This window comes from Frieseomelitta varia, unplaced genomic scaffold (genome assembly GCF_011392965.1).
Source record: "Frieseomelitta varia isolate USP_RPSP 00005682 unplaced genomic scaffold, Fvar_1.2 scaffold_751, whole genome shotgun sequence".
NCBI lineage: Eukaryota > Metazoa > Arthropoda > Insecta > Hymenoptera > Apidae > Frieseomelitta > Frieseomelitta varia.
Window position 1 is genome coordinate 38,475 of NW_025110536.1, and position 25,964 is coordinate 64,438.

At 29.4% G+C, this 25,964-nt stretch overlaps 5 protein-coding genes and 1 non-coding gene across 15 annotated transcripts in view; 3 read left to right on the top strand and 3 right to left on the bottom strand.

The window, feature by feature from the left end:
* Nucleotides 1-40: 40 nt before the first annotated feature.
* Nucleotides 41-2,002, bottom strand: LOC122535648 (PCI domain-containing protein 2). Its single transcript, XM_043667359.1, has 5 exons — nucleotides 1,573-2,002; nucleotides 1,465-1,506; nucleotides 1,258-1,379; nucleotides 691-1,172; nucleotides 41-611 (listed from the first exon to the last, which is right to left on the bottom strand). Exons 1-5 carry the CDS (start codon nucleotides 1,600-1,602, stop codon nucleotides 97-99), a joined length of 1,191 nt encoding a protein of 396 aa, XP_043523294.1. The 5' UTR covers nucleotides 1,603-2,002; the 3' UTR covers nucleotides 41-96.
* A 500-nt stretch (nucleotides 2,003-2,502) lies between these two features.
* Nucleotides 2,503-13,008, top strand: LOC122535646 (protein lingerer). 7 transcript variants are annotated; one of them, XM_043667351.1, is made up of 15 exons: nucleotides 2,503-2,612; nucleotides 4,464-4,661; nucleotides 4,768-5,131; nucleotides 5,211-5,474; nucleotides 5,552-5,745; nucleotides 5,820-6,059; nucleotides 6,155-6,475; nucleotides 6,588-7,022; nucleotides 7,086-7,310; nucleotides 7,379-7,586; nucleotides 7,668-7,867; nucleotides 8,897-9,106; nucleotides 9,231-9,353; nucleotides 9,447-9,722; nucleotides 9,801-13,008. In XM_043667351.1, exons 2-15 carry the CDS (start codon nucleotides 4,530-4,532, stop codon nucleotides 10,047-10,049), a joined length of 3,441 nt encoding a protein of 1,146 aa, XP_043523286.1. In that variant the 5' UTR covers nucleotides 2,503-2,612; nucleotides 4,464-4,529; the 3' UTR covers nucleotides 10,050-13,008. The 7 variants fall into 7 exon arrangements, with proteins under 7 accessions (XP_043523286.1, XP_043523287.1, XP_043523288.1 ...); XM_043667352.1 differs by having other exon boundaries at nucleotides 2,607-2,744; XM_043667353.1 differs by lacking the exon at nucleotides 2,503-2,612 and adding an exon at nucleotides 2,761-2,993.
* Nucleotides 13,009-14,293: 1,285 nt separating this feature from the next.
* LOC122535673 (WD repeat-containing protein 13-like) lies at nucleotides 14,294-16,424 on the top strand. 2 transcript variants are annotated; one of them, XM_043667408.1, is made up of 5 exons: nucleotides 14,294-14,558; nucleotides 14,633-14,809; nucleotides 14,866-15,542; nucleotides 15,732-16,024; nucleotides 16,122-16,424. In XM_043667408.1, the coding sequence occupies exons 2-5, from the start codon at nucleotides 14,737-14,739 to the stop codon at nucleotides 16,366-16,368; spliced, it is 1,290 nt and encodes a 429-aa protein (XP_043523343.1). In that variant the 5' UTR covers nucleotides 14,294-14,558; nucleotides 14,633-14,736; the 3' UTR covers nucleotides 16,369-16,424. The 2 variants fall into 2 exon arrangements, with proteins under 2 accessions (XP_043523343.1, XP_043523344.1); XM_043667409.1 differs by lacking the exon at nucleotides 14,294-14,558 and having other exon boundaries at nucleotides 14,620-14,641.
* A 278-nt stretch (nucleotides 16,425-16,702) lies between these two features.
* Nucleotides 16,703-25,086, bottom strand: LOC122535649 (rho-associated protein kinase 1-like). 3 transcript variants are annotated; one of them, XM_043667360.1, is made up of 10 exons: nucleotides 24,275-25,086; nucleotides 24,061-24,203; nucleotides 23,948-23,971; nucleotides 20,117-23,466; nucleotides 19,489-20,023; nucleotides 19,183-19,404; nucleotides 19,083-19,091; nucleotides 18,849-18,975; nucleotides 18,663-18,734; nucleotides 16,703-18,553 (listed from the first exon to the last, which is right to left on the bottom strand). In XM_043667360.1, exons 1-10 carry the CDS (start codon nucleotides 24,369-24,371, stop codon nucleotides 18,030-18,032), a joined length of 5,103 nt encoding a protein of 1,700 aa, XP_043523295.1. In that variant the 5' UTR covers nucleotides 24,372-25,086; the 3' UTR covers nucleotides 16,703-18,029. The 3 variants fall into 3 exon arrangements, with proteins under 3 accessions (XP_043523295.1, XP_043523297.1, XP_043523296.1); XM_043667362.1 differs by lacking the exon at nucleotides 23,948-23,971 and having other exon boundaries at nucleotides 24,275-25,085; XM_043667361.1 differs by lacking the exon at nucleotides 19,083-19,091 and having other exon boundaries at nucleotides 24,275-25,084.
* A 738-nt stretch (nucleotides 25,087-25,824) lies between these two features.
* The window catches only part of LOC122535658 (DNA polymerase delta subunit 2-like), a 6,846-nt gene continuing 6,706 nt past the window's right edge, over nucleotides 25,825-25,964 (bottom strand). The window contains exon 6 of the mRNA XM_043667392.1: nucleotides 25,825-25,916. Within this exon, the coding sequence (XP_043523327.1) occupies nucleotides 25,900-25,916 (17 nt within the window). The 3' untranslated portion in view covers nucleotides 25,825-25,899. The remainder of the gene's footprint in view (nucleotides 25,917-25,964) is intronic.
* Nucleotides 25,847-25,918, top strand: Trnaq-uug. The gene has a single exon. It is a non-coding gene; the product is annotated as a tRNA-Gln (tRNA).

The window sequence follows — 25,964 nt, forward strand, 5'->3', positions numbered from 1 at the left end:
TAAAATTAATGAAAATATTAAATTTAAAATAAAAAGACAATTTTATTAAATTCGAATTTATTTTTTTACAAAAATGTACATGTAATTTAAACGTAATTAGGGTATAGTTGAGAGTCTTGGAAAAGGATTTTGTTTAGAGATGACTAATTTTTTATGTTGATGAGATATGTAACCTTTAATTTTTCCTTCATATATTAAATTTGCAACAATACACTCTACTTCGTCCATATCTACATCGTCAATTCCTTGCATTTCCAAAGCTGAGAGTAAATCTTGAATGGGAATCTGATGTATATTCAATACTAAGTACACTTTCTTAAATAAATTTCTATATGCTATTATCTTCAATTTTTCCACAATCAAATATATTCCTGCTCCTATAAAAAATGATTCATGTTTTTCCATCACTTTTTCAAGATTGCGTAAATTTCCCCTTTTAACAGCTTCCATTAATTCTCCAAATTCCATTAAGTTATATTTTTCTAATAAGCTGTGTTTAGGCATATATCCTAATAACATTTTTACTGGCACCAGGTAAGTCAGAATTAATCGTTTATTTTTTGAAGATCGTTTATGACAATGTTCAAAGACATAAGTAAGATGTTCATCAGCTACAAAATGAGAAAAATGATTATTTTGAGAATGATTGAAATGTCAAATTTATTATAAGTATTAAATTTTAATAGTTACCAGCTTTATAATCACTGTCAAACATTGCTTTACGACCCACAAAGAACTTATAAGTTATTTTTTGAGCCAATGTAAAAAGTGCTTTATATGGGGATGATTCTATCGCCCTTATTAAAGGTCTGCACAGATGTAATTTATTTATTCTAAAATAAATTTTTAACAATTGATTAACCAATGTCAACATTCCCCATCTTTTTGTATCATCTTCCGAACTACGATTATCACAAGCACACACTCGGAAACACCCCATTAAACAATCTGCACATTTTTCTAAAATTTCACCAGGCTTCATATTCTTGCTAGTTTTTGTATTTTCAACACAAACTGCTAATAATCGTAGCTCTAAACACATTGTATTCATAACAGGTAACATCCAATTTTCTTCTTTTTGCATTTGAAGAATCTTTGTCAAAGATTGAACTGCAGAACTTTGGTAATTATACATAGACAATGGATCATCTTTGTTCATTGCTACTATAGCTCTAAGGACACAAATATTATATTTGATTAAATGGCATTTAGAATAATAATAGTAATAATACAACAATGTTTATTATAATTAATTACTTCAAGTGGTAAAGTACTAAGTCATCAAGAGGAGCAGATAAATGTTCCATTGCTTTTGTTATTGCAGTTTCAGATCCAATTTGTGAAATTGAGACATGATCATGTCGTAAAGACAATAAATTCTTAAATAAAAAGATTACATGAAGTTTATATGTAAAATTTGTATGTACATAAATCTATACTTTCATATAAGCATATATAATTTACCGATAAGGGTCTACCCTCCTGATTCAACCACACACGTCTGATCTGTAAACATGCATATAACCTCAAAATAAATGTTTCCTTTAATTAATGCAAATTATATATTATTACCTGCATTATGTACGAATCCATTGTATGCATAATTTTATATATAAAATTCTGAAAATCGCTTTATTTTTAAAACTGGTTACATTTTATAACATCACCAATTACAAATTATGTAGCTTAAATACAGTTAAATTTGTAGATGTCTCAATTATTTAATATTATTCAATAAAATGAGAAAGAAAACATTTCATAAATGGAAAAAAACCTATTAAAAATATATATGGAAGTAATTATTTTATACACAGATAAATAAATCTTAGCAATATATCAACACATATACATAAACATAATACTGCAAGATTACACTGAACTCGACTAGTGAGTCAGTCGAGGTAAACAAAATGGTCACATGATGCATGTATGCAGTAACTTCAAGTATCAGCTTGTAGTTGGTGAATTATGATTTTCAGGGATATTTATATCATTATAGAAACTCTTCTAATTATGAGACTGAATATGATACATTAAACGGTAATAAAAAAATTTGATTAATCTTCAGCGAACATATCTGATTTTACTACTTCTATTTTATAATATATCAAGATTTAAATTTCGATTCACGTGGTTTTATTTATTTCTTCTAGATCAATCAGAGTACGTTCCTAGATTCTAAAGGAAAACATATTTCGATATTAATAAAATCTTATCATGCCACTTGTTCCACATACAATTAATTAGATTAATAAAAGAATATATAGATAAGTTTTAACTATATATGTAACTATATGAAATTGCATTATTAGATTTCACACTAAATGAAAGTACATTTTCTTTTACGTCTAACACGTACATTAAACATTTAGATAAAACAAACAATGTGCAATGTAACAATTATTACAAATTCAATAGCATAATTGATAATAAATTTACATTCGTTGTAAAAATCTAGAGAATTTGTGATTTATTGGTTAACAGGCCTAAGCGTTCTAGTATAAAATTGGCCAGCCGTATGGAACCCGATAAAGTATAGAGGCGGTGGTGCTAAGTTAGGGAGGGGGGTCCGCGGTCACGTGACCGAGCTGCGTTTTGAGCGCACTAACCAGGTACGAGTAAATTCGTTGTTTTTTTCGTGGTTTTTCGCGCGCCACGGCCGAAAAAGCCGAGGCGTCGTGAATTTCGCTTGTTTCTGACTCCAGACGTGTCCTCTGAGTACGCAAACAACGCTTATAATAACTGTGAGTTACTTGCAAATACTTTGACTCGATCGTCTTACGGAGATCTATCGATGCTCCACCGCGGCGATGGTTGACAAGCCTTCCTCGTAAAACCAGAAATGGCGTCTACCGTGCACATGGTCTGCGGAAAATATCGTACATCAACGTCGTAGTACCGATTCAGAAGTATAACAAATCCTACACGGCCGATTTCTTTGTCGTCCATTTGAAGAATTTTTACAACTCACAAACAACAACGCAACGGACAAGGTGTTTTTTGTGATGCGCCCGATAATCCTTCTTCGTCATATTCTCACCGCGCACGTCAAAATTTGTCTCTTTTATTTTTTTTCTTTTTTTCCTCTCCTGTTGCCTCATTGTCTTTTGAAATCTTATGTTGCAGAAAAATGCGCCACACTCTTCGGTGTTCTCGGGTGAATTTAATCGTTTTGTATCGAACGACATGATCCTTGGAAATCTTGCAAAATTTGTGGACAAGGTTTAGATCATTCTGCATATCGCCCTGACGCTTAGTTATTCGTTCTTCTTCTAGACAATCGTTTGAGGAAAAACGTGACTATTTTAAGAGACACTTGTTAAGTCGCTTGATTTTGTATTTATCGTCGTTAGTCGACCCTAACCTTTCCATCGTTGCTTAAGAGGTAGAAGTGAAACTGTATTTCGCAGACGTTTATTTAATCGATTGTGTACTATTAATTGTTCATATACGTTTTCATAATTATGATTTGATATTATGCAAGACATATTTTATAATCATAAAAATGTCTTCTAAATGTGGATTGTTTTTTTTATTTAGGTTATTTTCAAAATCCATATTTGTGGTATAATTGTTAGTATCATGGATAACGAAGATATCTTAAAAATCACAGAACTCTATAAGATATATTTGACTCTTTTGTTACTAATTTTTACAAAATCTATAGTTTTACTGAATATTAATATGTGTGATAATCATGGTTATACAATCTATGATATCTGAAAATAATATACATGCAAGTGCATAATTTATAATTGCATCTTTTTATAAGTATTAATTTGTGAATTATTTATACTTATATTGTGTTTATACATTTAATCATATATCTTGATATAAAATTAACATTTCATTGTATTGTTCCAAATATTGTATTAATTAATTTCTGTTCAGAAAAAATGATACTAATCTTTAAATTGTATTATTCATTTGAAAATTGATTTTGGATCAGTTTTTTAACTTCTTAATTAATTATATTATGTAATTTCATGTATTGTTTCATAAGATTGTTTCATAAGATTTTGTTACTTCTAAAAAAATTAACTATTTTAAAAATATGTGTGTTATTTATAATATTATAAGTTACATTTTATCATCTGAAATTAATATTTTTGTGTAGTGTTTATAACTTAATCACCATTAGCAAAAAATAACTAATTACAATGTGTAATTTTGTCATATATTATGAGAATAATATTGTGAGAATAATAATAATTTAGGTATTTGCAGATATCACTGTTGATTTTACAATCAATGTTAAACAGTTTTAATGTAAAATTTATAAAAGAATTATATATAGCTTTGTTATTTTGCAATGTTATACATTGCAATAAAATACCATGTTTTTCATTTCTTATACTTGGTTAATAAAACATGTGTAAAATAATAGATATATTTATGATTTATTTAATTATTTTCAACATGTCATATTAGATATACACAATTAATTGTTTCTTTTGTTACAGACTGTAAATAGAGAGTGTATATAGTGTGATAGGTGAGTGATATAGGTGTGTGGATTTTAGTTGACAATGAGCTCAAGCAACAAATCGGTGTCCTCTGGGGGAAGAGGCACCAATAAAAATAAATCATCACAACAACATGGAAAATCGGATCATCATCAAACTAAATCATCGGATTCAATTAAGCATGAAAAATCACAGGTCAGTATATATATTTCATTATTTTATTATTATTATAAAAAAGTATTTGCAACGTATGCATTTTTTATTTTGTATTAATACTTCATTAAAAACTATGGCATTGTAGCCAAACACTGTTCAGATGCGGCATGCACAAATCATTGACACTAGAATGGGTAGTGGTGAAGATCCTGTTTTGAAGGAACGCATTAAGCAAGTTATGGACATGACTAGACGATCCGAAGATGAAGTTGTTATGGCTTTACATGATAGTGATGGAGACTTGGATCGTGCTGTTAATGATCTTTTGGAAGGAGTGAAAACAGAATGGGAAGTGAAAAAAAAGAAGCCTCGACAACCTAGTGGTTCAAAACAAAATATGGATACCTCTGGTGGTCAAGATGAAGGTGGTGATTGGGATGAAAGACGCAATCAACGAGGAGGTGGCCCTCCACGTATGCGAGGTCGTGCTAATCATGATAATCGTGGATGTATGTTAAGAAAAATATTATACATTTTATTACCTATTTATATACATTATTGATATCATATATCTAATTTTTAATTTAGGGCGCGGTCGAGAAAACAAAGAGAATGAAAGAAATATGGAGGATGGTGTTCGTGATGGAAGTTACAGTGGTAACAGAAGAGGAAGAGGTGGTCCAGGAAGACCAGGACGAGGAGGAAGAGGTGGAGGGAGAGGACTTGGTTCACGAACATTTGCCAATCGTAATGATCCATCTTCTACTTCATCTGCTCATAGCTTCAATCGATCAATTGATACATGGACAGGAAATGAAGAACAACAACAAACTTCTCAAGAACCAAAGATGGGTAAGTTTTTTCGTAAATTTTAATTATTTAAATTTTATTTAAACTTATTATTTCACGTGGTGAAAATGTGTGGATAGATGCATGGAATAATTTGGATTCTGCAGAAGACTGGGATAATGAGGAGTATACAGGTTCATTGGCAGATACGAAAGTTTTTACGCCGAGCACGTCTGTAGCAGAACCTACATCAGCTATAGAAGAACCAAAAACTCAAGATCTGCAACCAGTGCAATCTAACCAGACTGTAAATTTATCATTACTGCAACAGGAAGTACGTAACATTGTTTTTTATGCTACTTTTATCTACTACATATAATAAAAAATATTCTTTTGTATACGTATAAGGAATTACCAAAATTATCGGAGATACCACCAATACAACAGCAAACTTTAATTCAACAAACTCAGCAACAACAACCTATATTGAGCTTACCCACGATGCAGTTATCGCAACAACCAAATGCTATAAGCGGTGGAGTATTAACAGCTGCTCAAACACAATATCTAACACAACTCACCCAACAAACAAGTGAAAATTTGAAAGCTGCTGGACAAAATACATTCTCTACATCGATATCCAGTCAGGTAGCTAAATAACATATATACAAACTATTTTATGATATAGTATGCAAATTAGAATATAGTTGTATTTCTTGTTTAATATTTCTTCTGTATATCAGCCTCAGAGGCAGACGAAGCAACGTCCAAGGGTGCCACCACCATCAAAAATACCATCTACTGCTGTAGAAATGCCCGGAGATGCTGTTAATAGTGGGATTGGATTTCTTGATGTCCAATTTGGTGCACTTGAATTTGGTAGCGATTCAAGCTCTCTTGATGGGTCTGCAAATGAAAAGTACAATTCAGCTAATAATACAATAGCTGGTGTAGATGTGTCTTCTACTACAAATACTGTAAACACTGCCAATACAAATAGCTCTTTGGACATCGAAACAACGCAACCATCATCAACAACACCTTTCAATACTACTTCTCAAATGGTTATTTTATTATATTGAAATATTAGTAAAAATACTTATTACTTTGATCATTACGAATTATTGAGTGATTCTATTATTTATTTACAAATGTGATTCTATTATTTATTTACAGTTATCAAATAGTGACAACTTACCGGTATCAAGCGAACATTCGATAAACGCTCAAACATTTACTGCTCGTGGTAGTAGTACTGGACAAACTTTAGATATAACTAAACAAGATTTCACTTCTCAAGTATCACCAGGAAATGCACCTCCTTATGGTACAACTACAACTTACCAGTCTCAAAAGTCATCATTTCAAGCACCTACAGCGACTCCGAGCACTTACAATGCATATTCTACAAATGCTCAATCTGCTCAATCATCTTTTCAAACTGCGTCTGGCACGAGTGCTAATAGTTACTCTGCAACAGCGACTGTTTCACAAGCAAGTTATAATTCATCATCATTTCCTCAATCTAATACATCAACCTTTAGTCAAGCTTCTCCTTCTGCATCTGCGTCAGCAACTTCGGGTTATAATCAAACAACAACTACAAATCAGGTAATTACTATGTTCTATAATACTACAATGATTTATATTACATGAAATACTTTTGTTAAATAGGTGTATCAGTCTGCGAGTGGATATGTACCTACCACGACGTCTCAATATCAAGCACAGTCTGTAGCTACGAACACCGTATCAAATAGTAGTACAGGCTATCAAACAAGTGGATATCAAGGATCGTCTTCATTTCAGTCGACCCCACAAGCTTACCAACCATCTGTCACTACATTTACTTCACCTATTACTCAGACATCTGGGGCTTATCAAAGTGCAGCACAATCTGTAAATATTTCATTTATTTCAGCTTGAATTTTATTTAAATGCAAAAAATTAATAAATTATATTTGTAGGTATATGCAAGTGCATATGGCACATATGCCAGTCAACAACAAACAGCGTCTCACAATCATAAATTGAACAGTAATACAACAAAAGATTCTCAGTATGATAGTAACACGACGACTTCAAATAGTTCTCTTGCAACTACAACGGCGCCTACGCTAGGTCTTAGTTCTGCTTCCGTAAATAGTTCACAAACTAAAGTGACAAATTCAAATGGTAAGTAGAGTATAAATTTTAAGAATTGAAGTTATTTACACGATCGAATAAAAATGATAAATTGTAATGTGATTTTTAAAGCGGTACCAAAAAGTACATCGAGTGGTGTAGTAACGGGTAGTAGTGGAACTGGAAATATGACAGGTGGTGGTGCAGCTGGTAGCATGACACCAATGCTAGGTCATCAGTATATTATGGGCCAAGGGGTACCTTATGCGTTCCAACAACCAATGTACAGTTATGAGGAATTACAGCTTATGCAGCAAAGAATACCGCATATGGTCAGTTACTATTCAATTGCTCACTTTATTCTCAAGGCTCAAGTACAACTTACTCATATGTTAATTGTAAAAGTAATTTGTACTTGATTCCATTAAAATGCTTCGTTAGAGTAATGTACACTTTAAAGAAAAGTATATTGTTTTACATGATGTAACAGATGTCATGTTAATATTAGTATTTATATTTGAAATGACAAATTTATATTTCGAGTGTACTACTCTGGAGCGTGCTATTCTATTTTGTCATGATTATCTAGTAAGAAGAATGCTGAAGTAATCATTTTTTTAATGCTTGGTAGCTGCTCGTTATTTCTATATTCTTTTTTCTGTTTAAAGAATTATGAATTTCTCATTCACTTTTAAGATGGCACAAGAAATTTGTTGTATTTTTTTTATAGTGAGATGTTTCGCATCAGATGAATTATTGAAAACATTTTATTTTCTGAAACACTTTTTAGTAGAAAAGTAAAACTATCTGTGATCAATCTGGAAAAATATCATGAAAGATTAGTCCACTAAAATCTAAATTTCTATTGATACTATAAAATACCATTTGATCACAGATTAATTGTAGTTTTCATATATATTTTCCTCCATTATTGGTTTCATTTGCTCTATATTTAATGTTACGTATTTGAAATTGTACAAAAATATATAATATAATTTTCAAGTGGTTAAGTTGTACCTAGTTTATAAACTTTGTTAAAAAAATAGATTGCACTAATATGTTTGTTAATGTTAAATATAAAAATTTGCAACATTTTAATATTTAACAATTTTTTTAAAAGTTTTTAATATTTTAATATTTTAAAATATAAAAAAATGATTTTAAATTGCAGCATCCAAGAAATTTCAACTTAAAACATACGATAAAAATCTAGTTAAAATTTAAGATGGGTACAACGAAACCGCATGTTATCTCCCCCAAACCTAGTTCGCGTAGACTTAGATATTAGTTAGCCTTCTTGTATTTGGAGTACACAGTGTATGCATGTAGTTTTGTGTTTGGCCTTCCTGACTAACCTGCAGCCAACTACTGGTTACTATGACGCGGCTTTGGGGTATCAGACAACTGGCCCTGCTACCAGTCTCGGTGGGGGACGAGGAGATGCACTTTCCGGTGTACAAGGCGTTCAAGGAGTACAAGGTGTCCAAGGAGCCTATACCAGTATTAGTGACGCCAGGTTCACCAGAAACGACAGCAATGCATCTCCAGTTCCATCTACTATGTCACAACAGGTGAGATTTATAAGCATTTAGTAGACATGACAACCAGCTTAACAGTGTTGTTGTAATACTTAAACATTATTTTGACTAAGTTGTAAATTTGTGTTCAATTTTTTTTTATTTATATTATTTACAGACTGCTACACAGCATCAGCAACCGATGATGAATCCTACACTTCCTCCAACGTATGCATACTTTGCATATGGCGGTGGAATAATGCCAGGTGGCTTCCAATATGGAACTCCTGCTATTTATCCTGTAAGTTTATCAAATTATAGGATTAAAACTGTATTGCTTCATTAATATATATTCTAATAAAAATTCATATTTCATTTATTAAAATTATTATAGCAGATAGCAACTGCTGGTAACGCAGGTACGAACAGTGGTGCGTACAGTGCTAAACCAGGAAGTTATGGATCTGGATATGGAGCTGGAGCAAGTTATGATGCATTAGCATCTGCTGGTCCTTCTGCCGAATACAAAGGTGCGGGAAATAGCTATACCAGTACACAAACTGGTAAAACAGGAACATCTACTGGAAATACTAATACTGGTGGATCGTCCGCGACCGACATAAGCGCCACAATGTACGCTAAGAGTCATGTAGCGCTTAGCAAAGTTAATGTAAGTATTCATGTAAAATCAATTTCATAAAAATTGATTATTTTCAGCGAAAATGAATAACAATTAATGTTATTTTAGTCGTACGACAAACAAACTTTTCACTCGGCAACACCTCCGCCATTTAGTCTGACTGGAAGTCAAAATGCTGGGTTGCCTGGTGCATACGGAACACCGCATTTGTTTATCCCAACTATGCCTCATCAATTACATCAACCACTTCATCAAGATGGTGGTAGTAGTACAGGCCAAAGGTCCAATACAAGTTCGCAGAACAAAGCCCAAGCAAAGCCTGGTTATAGTCCTAGTTACTGGACTGGGAGTAATTAAGAATTGGACTGCGCAGAGAAAAAGAAAAAATAAAAACAAAAATGCACCATTTTAGACAAACTACCATTTCGCCATTGTGATACACGGTGGTGTGAAATAAGGACATTGACATAAATATAAAGGACACGAGACAAGACGATTCTTTTTTTTTTCTTTTTTTTTTTTTTTTTCCTTTGTGAAACTAAATAATTCTAGTATGACACGAGTTAATGTAAAATATAAAACGAATCTTAAAATGTGGAAGGATTAAGCAATTTTTAACGATTTTGTGTTAACAAGGTGGTAATATTTCTTTTCCACATAAATCTCTTGCAGTGATTAGTTAGAAAAAACGTTATACTCGTTTTAATTAGTCGTATTAATTTGTGTATTTTTATATCTTGAAATATTAAGTTGAATTATAAAGAAATCTTTTGACATGTTATTATTATACTTATAATAATATGTAATTCATTAACTGTATTAAAAAGTTTTGGTGTGTATAATGCAATTATATATATTTATGTATAAATATATTTCCTTAAAACAAAATGTAATACGTAAAAGAGAAAAGGGAGTAGTCAAATGCAGCATGAAAAATTGCATAGTTCTTCCAAACGTGAGGCGCATTCGTGCCAAATGAATTTATAGCGTTTATAACGTATAAAACTGCGGAACGAATGATCGTACATATTGGTCGAGATGAAGAACAGAATTTATTATGGTATGCTATAAAACGCTATAAAAAAAAATGGAAAAATCAAGATTTGTGAGTAGCTCTCGTGTGAAATACTGGAAAAATGATCTTAGATGAGTAATTGACTGTTAAATTTACTCCCGATCTCCTATCTGTATACTACTGTGCAATTGCGAATATACTGCATCGACTGCAAAGGGTGATAGTTTTTTTGTATGATGTAGGCATCTCGGCTCATTAACATCTAAAGTGCTTCTTTACATGAAAACAAAGCACCCCGTACGTGATGAAACGTAAAACTATACTATGTAAATTACAATTATTGTATGTATTTAACCACGGAACATCAGGTATATAAAGTTATAATACATAATCATAATGTTGTCACTTTTGGTATTTAAAAACGAATGTATAATCGCACTAGTTTCGCATTCTTGCGCGCACCCATATATACATATATTTGATTTGGTCGCCTTGCATTTCTTTTAGTTACCAGAATTTATGGACGTTATATTTTATTAACAAAAAGCTTTAAACCAAAAAGAAGATACCGTCATACCATGTTTTCAAAGAATGTTGATTTCAAAATGAGAACGGTACTTATTTAATATATTTTATGTTTATAAAAGCGGCATTGCAGATTAAATAGTGCCACAAAGTACTAGGAAACAAAGCAGAATTCAGTAATTTTCTTGTGGTGCCTTGAATAAAATTCAAATAATAGAGTTCAAACATCTGCTTTTTGCAGGAATTTCTCATATAACTTTTTACAATCCTTTCATACTGTAAGTTATATTATCTAAAACGTACATTACCTTATTCATATATTAACTTTTACTAATTACTCTATATCATCCATGTAATTTATCTTCTACAGAATAATAGTTTATGCTTTAGTTTAATAACAATTCTAAAGTTTTCGTTTGTGGAGTATTGTTTGCCCTCTTCAAATTTAATGAAATCCAAATGATTTTTGGATCGGTAATTGCATTATACAAATACATCTGGAAACAGATAAAAAATTAATTTATAACTATTATGGGATAGTTACACCAGCTTTAAAACTACATTTTTGAAACTTTTAATGTAAGGAAGTTCTTCGGATATAGAAGAAAATGAAGACATATTATGACATTCTATTTGATGTTTACAAAATGTATAGTTCAAATAATAATCTTATGTGGCTACGTTGTAAGTTCAATTTTTTTTACTTTTTGCTTTTAATTCATACTCATTTCTAGGATCTGCTTAAAAATTGTAATATTTGTTAATACATAAATAAAAATGAAATTTAGTTGATCGAAGTATTGAGTATTAAATATTGAATAAGTTTACGTTCAATATTATGTATTAATTTCAATTACATAAAAAAACGAGAACAACCTGCACTATTTACATTTTTTTAAATTTGATATTAACATAAGTTTTTAACAAATGTAACAAAAAGAAAAAACAAATGTCGATGTTAGTGTACCGCTAATAAGTATTCACAATGTCCTGTATCATTTTAATTAGATTATAATAAAGAGGAAAATGTAATTGTCGATTCCGTCTGATAAAACAATATTCGTACTGTTATATTATTTATGCTGATTAGAAACATATTGTACAGTTATAAAATAATCAGACAGAAAGGAATACAATAACATATTAATTAACGCAAATCATTTTAGGAGGCATACTTTACATTTTTGCATTGTGGATAGCAATCATTACAAATAATTCTATCATTAAGAATAAACAAAGATATGAGTAAAGTATTTTCACGAGACGCTCTTAAAATCCTTACGACCTAGCATGTATTATACTTTGGGAATAAATTGTTTTATTGCAAAACTATTCTGAGTACCACTGATATGAAAAAGAAGTACATAATTGTAAGTAAAATCTTGTTAGCAATTGCATTATACATATACATATATAAATATATACAAAATTGAATAACATGGATATGGATAAGATATGTTTGAAAATCATGGGAGACCAAGTGTAGAATAGTTCTTTTTAGAAGGACAAAGAAAATGTAAATGTGTAACCATAAATTACCAATTTTGATTTGAAACTAATGGATTGAATCGAAATGACCGATTTTGTCGACAAAATCATTCCCGGATACGGATCATTCGATCATCCTGACTATACAGGATACTTCGAAACTTTATTGTGTAACACTATTAACTTAATAACTTTGAAATATTGTGCTATACAAAAAAAGCTTTACAAATATACGTATGATTTTAAATGGTTACTAAATATATTGTCATTAAAATGTTTTGAAATTAATTTGAAGATTAATTTTATTTTCAATTTAAAGAACTTAAATTTATATATTAATTGTTGTGTATTGTCTATTCTGTATTGTTTTTTAAACGAATTTTCTTCCAAGGAACATTATTTACTACAAATACACAATTCAATTAAGATTTGGAATTAACATTTTAAATAAATGTTTCATTTTTTTTTTTTTTTTTTTTGGTAAAGAAAAAATTATTTTTAATTACTTTTGTATTCACGTCTGAAGTAATTAAAAATTAATCTTAGTCATACGAACATTTTAATAAGTTAACAAATTTATATGAAACATTTTTGAAACATCTTCATGCATCCAAAGCACGCATATTTATATAAATACACTCATGTAAACATTCGAACAATTGGTAATAATTGAAAAATCATGTATCTTTTTATTTTTTGTTTTCTACAAGTGTAAATTTTCGAACGTTTCACAGTTTGTCTGTTTGAAAAAATGAATTAGGGACAAGTATATTAAATGTAATATTAAAATAAAGTAAAATGCAAGATATTCTAGAGAATGAAAAAGAAAAATGTAAACGAAACCGAAGAATTTAAATCAAACAGTTTGTTATGACGATTATTAAACATTAATAATTTTTGTATTTTTGTCAAGTAATAATCTATCGAAAAATGCAGAATGCATTGCGCCATTATCGCTATTATATAATTATTAAAAAGAATAGCTACTACTGTGTATAAATATGGATATCTAAGAATAAATGTATTTAAAAAAAACCCTATAACATTCATACATATACATATATCTTGTTTATAATATTTTAATTCAACCAATACTATATAATTTTGATAGTCTTCAGTTATTTAAATAAAAGTTAACTTAATTAAATATAATTTTAACTCACTTCTTTGATTAAGTACAATATTAACTCACAATTTTGAAATACCGAAACAAAATACTCACTGTAAAATAATTCATTTATAATTGTTAATCAAATTTAGTTCCATAGAAGAATTTGCTTGATTCTGAAATTATCGACAATTATTTAAATTATTAATCTTATCAGTTATTTGTTACAATAGAACACGAATGCGTATAAATAAATTTTAAAATATATTTTAACAATATGAAAGTAAATGAAATTACAGTAAAAATTTTTGTCTTAACAATTTCTTGTTTATGTTAACGAAAATATCACATAAAGAAAACAACGCGACATTTGAAAAACAATTCATATAATTGAAATGAAATTCAAATGATAATATAGAAGTATTATTTGTATGTACATATATATGTATATATTTTTATATACAAGTATTTTAAGTTACACACATATACGTGCAGCATGCGTATAACGAAGAATGAAAATGAACGACAGTGAACTCGACACTTTTAAAAACAATATATCTAGTAAAATTTTCATCAACTACGTTTATACAAACTTTTAATTACAGTACAAGTCAAACGTCCCGATTAATGAGATATTTTTGATAAATGTTACAAACGTCAGTAGAAAGACAAGAAAATTGACGCAAAGTGCGTTTTATTACATATTATGAACAAATCGAAAAAGAAAAATGTATGGAAAAATAACAAATAAAAACATTTTTAAATTATATTATGTATCTTTTTATAAAACAAGTTATTTAATAGGTTAAACGTGTATGTAGCGTTTCACTTTAAACTACTATACCTATTTTAATGAATCACTTAATATTCGATATTATTACATCTATATAATACATAGAATTGTTATTATGTGGCATCAACAAGTCTTTGCTCTTGACGCTAAATATAATGCACAACGTGTAAACAAATTACCTACTTTAGGTTTGTATGTATGTTTCATAATCCAATATATTGTAATATCAGTGATATTGTTACAGGGATGCTGTATATTCGTCGCAGAAATCAGTTGTTAAAAGAGAAGTTTAGCAAAGATCCAAAAATTAGAGAAAATTATTTAAAATTAAGAGCAAAGCTGTTATTTCTACGATATGGCGAAAACTTGGAACAAAATAGTTTTAGTAATTATACAACTGAGGAAGAAAAATCTGAAATTAAAACAAAGCTTTACAGTATACAAAGAAAATCAATTGCAGAAAGCTTTGCTTTCGATGGAATGCATCATGTTTTTGATCAGCACAATGCACCTGTAATGATGCTTAAATTTGCAAATAATGATAGATCAAAGCTATGCTGTGCATCATTGGATGGATTACTATCTATATGTGATGCTATTAGCACTCCACCAAAAGTAATAGCTTTATTGGAGGGTCATAAGAAAGGTGTTACTGCATTAGATTGGAGTATTAGTAATGATCTTATAGTTTCATCTTCTTTGGATGGTACAATAAGACTGTGGAATGTCCTAAATACTGAAAATAGCCCAACTTGTTTAAGAGTAGTTAATGATCAACAACGAGCAGAAGTTCTATGCTGTGGATTTATACCAATAAATAATAATTTAATTGTTGCTGGTAATTCTCAAGGACTAGTGCAGATTTTAAATATATCTACTGGTATATATACTCGCAATGGATCTTGCAAAATTGGTGGAAAAGTTAGTATTCTATAACTTAATAATGGTAAATATGTATCAGAAAATTAATTATATATAATCCTAACAAGATATTTTTTAAAATTATTTTTATGTATAATAAGTTCGTGAGAACTTTTTATGAGACACTTTCTATTTTCAATTTTAAAATTTCAAAATTTAATTGTAAAAAAAGAAAACACTCTATTTCAGATTTTGTCATTAACTTGTGAGGGTAGTGGTGGTTCTGTAATATGGGTTGGAAACGATAGAGGAGTTATTATGTCATTTCAATTAGAATCAGCATCAGGACGATTAACGAAATTGAAAAGAGTACAAGAAACTGGTGGTATGATAAGTAGCCTTTCTTGGCGTTCATGGCTTTCAAAGGATGCTCCATGGCCGGCACTTTTAGTGAGCAGTGCTTGTAATGTAGTACTATTATATCATATTGTCGACAATCAAGGTTCTTTATCCCTGTGGACAAAATATCCAATAAAGCATAAGTAATTTAGTTTGAATATTATTACAAAAATAATGATGTCTTTAATATAAAAAATTCATAAAATTGTAACAAATATGTGATTTACAAATCTATTGCAGACAGTATTTTGTGAGATCTACTTTTTGCCCACAAATGGAAACATGTTTAATAGCTACTGGTTCTGAGGATGGTACGATACATCTATTGGATTCAGCTAGGAAAGGCAAAGCAGCAAAGATCAATCGACTGGAAGGTCATGCTACACCGACAATTGCTTTATCTTTTAATTATGACGAATCTCTTCTTGCATCTGCGGATCATCAAGGACTTATTATTTTATGGCGTAACCGTCAACGTCATATATAAACTTTTAATAATGTACAAACATAAAATAATATACAAACACATTTTATAAAAATAATTATAAGTAAAATATTTATAATAAAATTTTTAATGTTTAATTTTTAATATTTTTTCTTTTGGAACTTGAGCAAATTATTTCATTTATATGTTATTCAGTACTATATCAAATTTTTCTGATTTTCTGCAAAAATAAACTAAAATCAGTGAAAAATTAAAATACATAGAACTAAAATATTTCGTGTATAAATGTGTAAAACAATACTAAATGTGTGTGTCGGTATGTGTGCGTGTGTGTGTGTTATAACGGTATAGGAAATAATAACAATGAAACACATACTCTGCTTAAACCAATGTCTGCTTTGTATAACAATATATTAATTGTTCTCTATTAATATCCTATGTATTATAATGAGCACAGAGTTAGCATTATCAATAATGATAATAATAATTGTAATGGTAGTAAAACTGCATAATAATCGCAGTGCCATTAATAGTTATAACATATACATTTTCGATTTCACATATGTTAATGAAATTATATATTGGTGCATGTATCGAGTATGTTGATATTATTTGTATTTTTAAATATTTTTTATTAATCTAATCTATTTTGCCGTTATGTTTTGTTGTAGCAATATGAAAACTTTGGAAGATATTTTCGCAAAAATCGTACAATATCAATAATTAACAATTATTAACATATTTTTGTTGTTCATTTTCATACTCAAATAAACTTGCGTATTGTGAATTTAATAGTTAATAACTTTCTTTTTTGTGCACTTATATTTCATCTAATATTATTCTTCTGTAAAAAATTATCTAAATATTAAAAATTGTTAAAAAGGCTACAAGAAGTGCTCAAAAATATTTAAAAATATTGAAAATAGTATGCGAAAAAGTACGGCAGCCTGTTTCCTGTGCTACTTTATCTGCAGTTTTACTAATTTGAGTCATCAAATTAACTGAAATAAAAGTACACAAATTGTGCCCATCACAGTTCTAGTAAAAGTAACGATACAATACACATTTATAAAAACTTATTCGTGCATCAATCGCTATACACGTTTAGCTAAATATTGAGACTTGATCATAGTACCGTCCCTTGATTGACACTATAATACTTTGAGTAGAGAGCTGTTTTTTCTACTAATATGATTTTAATACCAAAGAAGATACCATATTTAAAAATAACAACAATTAAAAATCAGTATGAATAATTATCATATATCATCAATGAAAGTAATAACATTAACTTAATTTCTACTTCTCTGATAACGATTATTTACTGAACGACGTTTAATAAATATTTACAGATACGAAACGAAATTATTCAATAGTTTTGATGTAGCTTTTAAAAATCGATTGTCTGCTATTTAATTAACATTTTCGTTTCTTTGTCGTCGAGAAGCTAATCGTATCAAAAATTATATAAACATTAAGCTCTATTTATATTACTGTTTCTATACAAACCAAAATTTAATATAATACTATAGACAATCGATTGAATCTCAGCCATAATAAAAATTTGCTACATCTTATGTACAATAATTCGAGATTCAATTAATAGTGAACTCTGAGTAGTCACTATATTTTTGCAACGAAATTATTTCGGACGGACTTCAGCTAAATTATTTTTTTTAACATTTTACTATCGTTGAAACATATTAGTTCTGCGTCAAAACACTACACTTGTCGACAGGTTCAATCTTTTGTTGACTATCACATTGGGCACTTTTTGAAGAAGTCGGATCAAGACTTTTTTTTTCTTGAATGTCTTTGGGAGGCACCGTTGGTAACATATTGTAATTCGAGGAGTTTGATAGAATATGTTGGTCCTGCGTAAAGTCTATATTTTCTGAAAATTCTGACACGTTTTCTGTATCATGCTCTACATTATCCTCTTTCGTTTGTTTAATAGAAACAAAAGATGCGTCAGTTATAGATAAATTCAATTTTAAGCGATCTCTAGTATGCCTCAGCTCTCCTAATTGATATTGTTGACTCTGACTACAATCACTTAACAAGTCTATTCCGTTTTGTGGTATTCCTTGTTGATCACCATCTATTTCATCTCGTTCTTCAGTCATTGATGTAGATGCACCAGGAAAGAATTGACTTACATATTTACTTTCGCTAGTTTGAAATTGAAACGGACGATTTGAACTGCTCACAAAAAATTCTTCACTTCCTATAATCAAAATAAATTTTATAATATAAGATAAAATAAACATGTTTATAAATGTTTCACATATGTCATATTAACTATATAAAAATATATGTATAATATTAAAGTATACCAGTATGATTGGTATCATCATAATCAAGAGAATATAGATCTAATCGTGGTTCATCTATCATTTCCTCCCAATCTAAAATAAAAAAAAATTATATATTATTTATTTTTCAATTACTTTTCTATATATAAATTCTGTATTTTTTAAATATAATTTTTTTTATAACTTCAAAATATTTAAAGAGCTTACCACTATATGAAGTTGGCTCCCACGTAGTAGTTGATTCTCCTTGAGTTTCTATAGCCATTGTTTCCTTTGGATATTCATATACACAGTGATAGCGTTGTTTCTTAAACCATACACTCTTTTTTTGATCCTAACAAATAATATATTATCAATATAACTAAATTTATTACACTATGTTTATATAGTTTATTATAATATATAATATATTATATAAAAAAAATACTGCTAAATACTCACCGATTCATCCTAGCAGCAAAAATAAATATAAACAAATATAAATATTTATGTTAAGTTTAAATATTAAAATATTTAAATTTAAAAATATTATAAATCTTACATTAGATTTTAATGTTTTATCTGGAGATCTTAATGCAGAACGATGAGGCTCTAATGTTGCATTCCAAGCTGATGGTGTAAATTCTTCTTCCTCCTCTTCTTCTTCATCCTCCCCTTCTTCCTCTACATCCATTTCATCCTCTACATCAGCATGTATTATTGCTTCTTCATTATTACTTACACTTCGAATTTGAACTTGCTCAACATGGGATTCATTATATCTCTATAAAACAATATAAAATTATTACATGTATTAAAAATAAATTTACATATAACATATTTGATTTTTTATTTATAATATGCTTACTTTCCAGACAAATTCTCCAGAACTAGAGCTATTGTTTTCATCCTCTTCTTCTTCATCTTCTTCCTCTTCTTCTTCATCATCTTCATCCTGACTACCCCATTCATGCTCTGTTCCAAAACTTGTTGACATTAAATCATCTTCTAATGGTAGAGGCAATGGTAACGGAAATGATGGAGGTAATTGTTGCCATTTAGTTTCTTCTTCTGGACTTGGTAAAGGTGCTCCACCACTCGCAACCATAATATGCGATTTATCATCACAAGAACGAACTACCGAACAATTATAATCCAAATTTTCTTCTTCAGATAAATCTCCATTAGTTGTATCTCGTTCATCATCTTGCAGTTTTTCTCCTAATCCTTCTAACAAAATCATTTTATTTGTTCGAGTATCAACTAATAAGACGTCATCTGAAGCAATAGATTCTTTTGAAGCAATTGATGTATCTATAGAATTTGATATTAAAGACTCTGAAGTCAGAGTACTTTCTCGTTCTTCTTGGATTGGACTGAGTGGAGAATCATACACATTATACCTAAATACAATGATAAACCTTTACATCTGTTTTTGAATAATAAACTATAATTATTACTAAATAATCTTATATTGTTAAGAAGTAAAAAGTTACCTTATTGAGATACCCACTCCTCCACTACCTTGATTAGAAGAATCTTCGCTATCATCATCATCCCAATGTTTACAATCTATATCACTAGATATAGAAGGATTATCATCATCATGAGCTTCTAATGGTTCTACAACAGACATCTGCGCACAAGGCAATTTCTCTCTAAGCTCATTTCGAATTGCAGTTACAAACTCTTCTTCTATGTCAAATGATACATAAGAATTATCACTACGTAAACTCATTGTAGAACTATCTTCATCTTCAATGTCGTTTTCACTCTTTTTTTCTATTTCTTTTTCATTTTCACTTTCATTACTATTTTCAATATGATGTTTGCCGCTTCTACCTTCATTTTCTTCATCATTTTTATCTTCAACTTTATTTTTATTTACACTTACATTTTCATTTTCTTCACTTTTTTCAATATTATTTTCACATTTATTTTTATTTTCATTTATTTCAAATTCTCTTTTATTAATAATAATATCATTTTCATTTTTATTTTCAATTTCATTTTCATCTTTATTTTGTAAATATTTTAATCCATCTTGTTCTTTGAAATGTTTGACATTTATTTCTATATTATGTTGTTGTAAATCTATTTCTTGAGAAAGAGAATTGATATCACTTGAATTTTTTAGTTCCATAGTTTCAGTAACATTTATTGTTTGTATTTCTTGTTTATTTTCTGATACTGATTTAATAATATCATCTTCTACTAAATTAATATTAGGAGTATTTTCATTATTCTCTATTTCAACTATAGTGTCTATAGTATGAATAGAATCAGATTCGTCTTCATTCATACAAAGAATTTTATTTTCTGTATGATTAATTGAAGTTAAATTTTCTACTATTTTTTCAGAACTAGGAAGTGTTGCATAGTATTCTGCATCAAGAATAGTATCCAGTTCGAATAAAATTTGTAACTGTTCTTCTTCAGTACATGCTGGTATATTCACTGTAGAATTATCAGTAGAGGTGGAAGGAATTAAAGCATAAACATTTTCTTCTTCTTCACAGGATTCTTTATCTCTAAATCCAGAATCAGAACTTTGTTCATCATCAGGTGTGGATAATTGCTTTCTTTCTTCTTCATCTTCATTTGGTACACATCTTCTGTTTATATCTGTATCTTCTTCATTAGAAAATTTATCACTTGCATTATATGTAGAGTGTTTCTGAGTTTGCAAAGTATCTGACATAGATTCAGTAGTTACAGTTAATTTTGATGGGGTATTCTCTTGTTTAGATGAAGATTCTATATATTCATTAAACTCACCTTCATCCAAGAAACCAGGTACCTTTTTTTCTAAAGCAGAATCTAATACATGATTCCAAAGTGCAACATCAACTACATTGCTTTCATTAGTTCCAAAAGTAACTGACATGTTATTAGGAAAACAAATATTATTGCTGTTTTCATAATTAAATGTATCATTAGATTGGAATTTGTTGTTTTCTTTTAGCATTTCACATGATGTGTCATCAGGTACATAACGTAAAAGAGGAAGATTAGGATCTCCTTTTGATAAGAGTCTTAATACATGTTTTTCATTACGTATTTCTGTAGTTGCATTTGCAATAGGTCTAATATCAGATTCTTTATCATTTAAAGATAATCTCAAAATCGGAGTTTGAGCTTGATCCATGGTTAATGTCAATAATTTTGGCTTTTCTGAAATATCTAGCATTTTGATTTTATTACAAGTATTATTTGGCAAAGGATCGCGTAATTTTCTTAATGTTTCATCAAATTCATCTGTATGGAGGCTGTGTCTAAGATCACTATCACTGCCGGTAGCGGGCAATTTCTTTTTCCCATATTTTTCCGACATTTGAGCACCCATCGATAATTCTGCATCAGAATCAAAATCGATATGTACAAGTACCATTAAATCAGTAACAGATTTGGATTTTTGTTTGACTTTCTCTGTATAAACTCCTTGTTCAATTCGTCCTTTCCAACTTTCTTCTTCAGTTTCGGAACTAGATTCATGATGAATAATATTTTTAACATTTGGTACATTTTTTACTAGTTCATTGGGTCCGAGTCGAAATGACGACTGTCGTGGCGTATCATCAACAATAGTGGTCCAATAATCTGAATCAATACTTCCTCGAAGATCTTGTAAACTAGCACTTCGAACATGTTTAGCATTAACTCGTAAATTCTCCCACCTTTGTTCAAAATCCAAGTACTCAGTATATTCATTCAAAAGGAGTTGCTTAATCTCGTCCAAATTTGGTCTTTTCTGTGAATTTAAATTCAAACATAAATGAATTGCTTGATATATGTTTGACGGACAATTTTCTAGGTATGTTTGCAACACTTGTATAGCATTTAATAAAAGATCAGTTCTTAAAGGTAAAAGCATTTGAATTACTTGTTCATCACTCTTATCATGGTATGGTCTGTTTCCCCATGTAATAATTTCCCAAAGAAAAATAGCGTAACTCCACATATTTGCTTGAGATGTAATTTCTCTTGTTTCAATAGTAGTATCAGTACACTCTACACTTTCTGGTGCTGACCACCTAATAGGCAATGCACGGTCTCCAACTACATAATAATCTTCAGGATATTTCTCTACACCAGTCCCATAATCTCCCAATTTTGCTGACAAATCTGATGCCACTAAACAATTTCTAGCAGATAAATCTGTATGTACAAATCCATGACTATGCATATGTTTTAAGCCAGCAGCAATATCCAGTGCCATTCGAATTGGGATGTTTTCTTTATTAAGCGCTTCTTGAGATTTTTTATCATGATTTGATAATAAAAAACCTTTAAGATCACCTGCTGGACATGATTCAAATAATAACAGATATGGATCAGTTTCCAAACAAAAACCCAGTAAAGCCAAGATATTTTGATGATGTAGTTTTAAATATGGAGTTGCCTCTCCAAGAAACCAAGCCTTTTCCTTCATAGTAGCTTCTTCTGTAAGAATTCTCACAACAACACCACCATTTTTAGAAGTCCTTTTGTGACCTTCTAAGTCTGCACGACCTTCAACAACTTTTCCAAACCAACCATGACCAATTTCTCTTAAATACTTTAATTTCTCTCTAGGTATGCATAAGTCTTGTGCATCAAACCACTCATGACAATGTTCCGGGAGAGTATTAGAATCAGAATCATGTTCTTCAAAAAAAGACGTTGATAAAGGTAATGGTTTAGGTTTTGAAACATTTCTAGGTCCAGATATAATATGCTCTACAGGCAAAGGTTCAAATTGTACTCTCTCTGAAATAGCTAACATATGTGGAACATTCAATTCCAAACCTTCGAAAGAATGTTCAAATACTGATTCTTGACCAATGTTGTTTCCATCTTTGAATTCCTATAACATAAAACCACAATTATATTTTCTAAATTCTGTCACGAAAAATAAAAAAAAATATTTTAAAAAACAACAAATTAAAGTATGTAAAATTATATTCAATACTACAATTACTAGCACATACACATGCATCTATATTTAAATATTTAAAAAAAGAAAAAAATATATACGATACATTTATTACTTTCTTTTTATATAAAAAAAATGATATGGTTATTTCGTGATATACTTATATACTTATATAATAAGCAAATATTAATGATTTTTTCTGTCAAAATTATTTAAACTTTTATAATTTGACGAATAACAATGTTGATATTTAAAACAAATAGTACTAAATATAAATGAAATTTTTTTTGTTTATATTCACATACATATAATATCGAATATATATTTGAAAAGAATGATTATAACTTTCTTTGCTTTTTGATATGATCTTCTAATGAAATGATCTTCTTAACTCTAAGAACTTTAATTTTACCTGATTGCACTCTCCTGCTTTGTCCTATAATTAGTAACATATAAGTCATTACTCTCATAATAAAGAGTTTATTAGAGATTTTTATTTGTTACGTATAACAAATAATAAATCACCTGAAATCCCTTGGGTCTTCTAGGTCTTCGACAACAAAGGCAACCAACCAAAGTAAATGCTGTAGCAGTAACACTCAAAAGGCCAAGGATATATTGTATCCAATATCGTTCCCATTTTGATGAAGCATAGGAGTATGGCAGATCTGTTACAAACGAAATAACCTCTCACTGGCAGCTTTATCGAAATAGATATTCAAATATGCAATTAACATACCCGTTCGCACAGAGGATGATACAGGATAGGCCGTGAGTGTTGGAAGACCCGCCCAAAACAGCCAACATATCCAACATAATAATATGATATTCAGCATCGCGCTTCGATAGTGATGGTGATCTATTTAAGTCATTCTTAAAAAAAGTCTATTACTTCTCAAAAGAGATACATGGTTGTTGAAAACTGAGAAATATTTAACAGACCGTAGTACGTTCTAATTTTACGACACGCGTATCACGACTGTCTGTAATCTCATATTTCTGATATTTGTAATCTGTTGGGAACTAGCTTCGGTAAAGGATGCTGTTAGATAAATGTTTCACAGCAATGATGAAGTGTTGCAACAGTATGTAGAATAGAAATACACTCTTCTTAGGGAAACCAGTTGGGCCAAGCATGATACGTATCGTTAAAATGAATACAATACAATACAGCCACGGTTCGGTTAAAAGGTAGGTGTAAAATCACCACGCTTGCCAAACCCAATTCTATTCTTGCCCCTTTATTCCGTCTGTTGTTCTCTTTCTATCTTCAGTCATGCTAACATGAACGGTATACCTATCCTGACTAGACGATCGCTTTAGGTTGCGACATTTTGATAAGTGCAATATTATACGTATGTTTGATTGTTTAATAAATTCTGAATACGACTGAATGAATCCCTTCTTGTATTTACCATTATGTACATATACATTTGTGAAGATGTGCAATCGAATGGTAATACAGCAAAAATTTATCTCAAATTACTAATTTTGCAAAAGTGCTACATTTCGTTTCAAAGTATGTAATTATATTTTTCTTGCAACTATTATGCTTATATTTTTGTAGTATTAAATGTAAATATTATAATATCTGTATATTATACGTAACAAACATAACGACGAGTACGCAATTAGTGCTAAGTAAATAAAAAATAATTCTAGGGAAAAAATACATCTTTTTCCAAACATTTCTTTTGTTGAGATTATTATTACTTGTAAATAAAAAATTATTATTAAAATGTTTTAGTATGGAAATAAATTTGAAACAATTCTAATTGTGTATGAAACAATGTTAAATTTTTTTTCCGATTTCTTTTTTTTTCTTATTATTTAGGCCTCTCTTATTATCTTTATTATCCTCGTATAAAAAGACTTTATTTTAACAACTTAAAATATTTCATATGTCCTTTATTAAAAATTAAAAAATTTTTATTGAAAACTTGCAAATCATTAAAAAGTTTATGTTGAAGATAGTTTATTGATGACTGTATACAGTCACATAGTTTTTATTGAAATTGAACTATATATATATATATATATATATATATATATATAATATAAATTATATATATAAATAATAACAAACAAGTGTAATATTTACACTATAATATTAACCTATTATATACTTCTTGATATATTTATTTAATATATAATGTAAAATACGTAATGTAACATATACTATATAAATATAACTCACAATTTTTTGATATAATAAATAATTCAACAGAAACATACAAATTAATATATCTATAAATATTGAAATAATTAATTGGACCACAAAATCCACATAATAGAAACGTTTAATATGAATGGTCCCATGGTGTAATGGTTAGCACTCTGGACTTTGAATCCAGCGATCCGAGTTCAAATCTCGGTGGGACCTATAAAACGATTGTATTTTTTTTTTTTTTTTAACATTAAAAAATTTA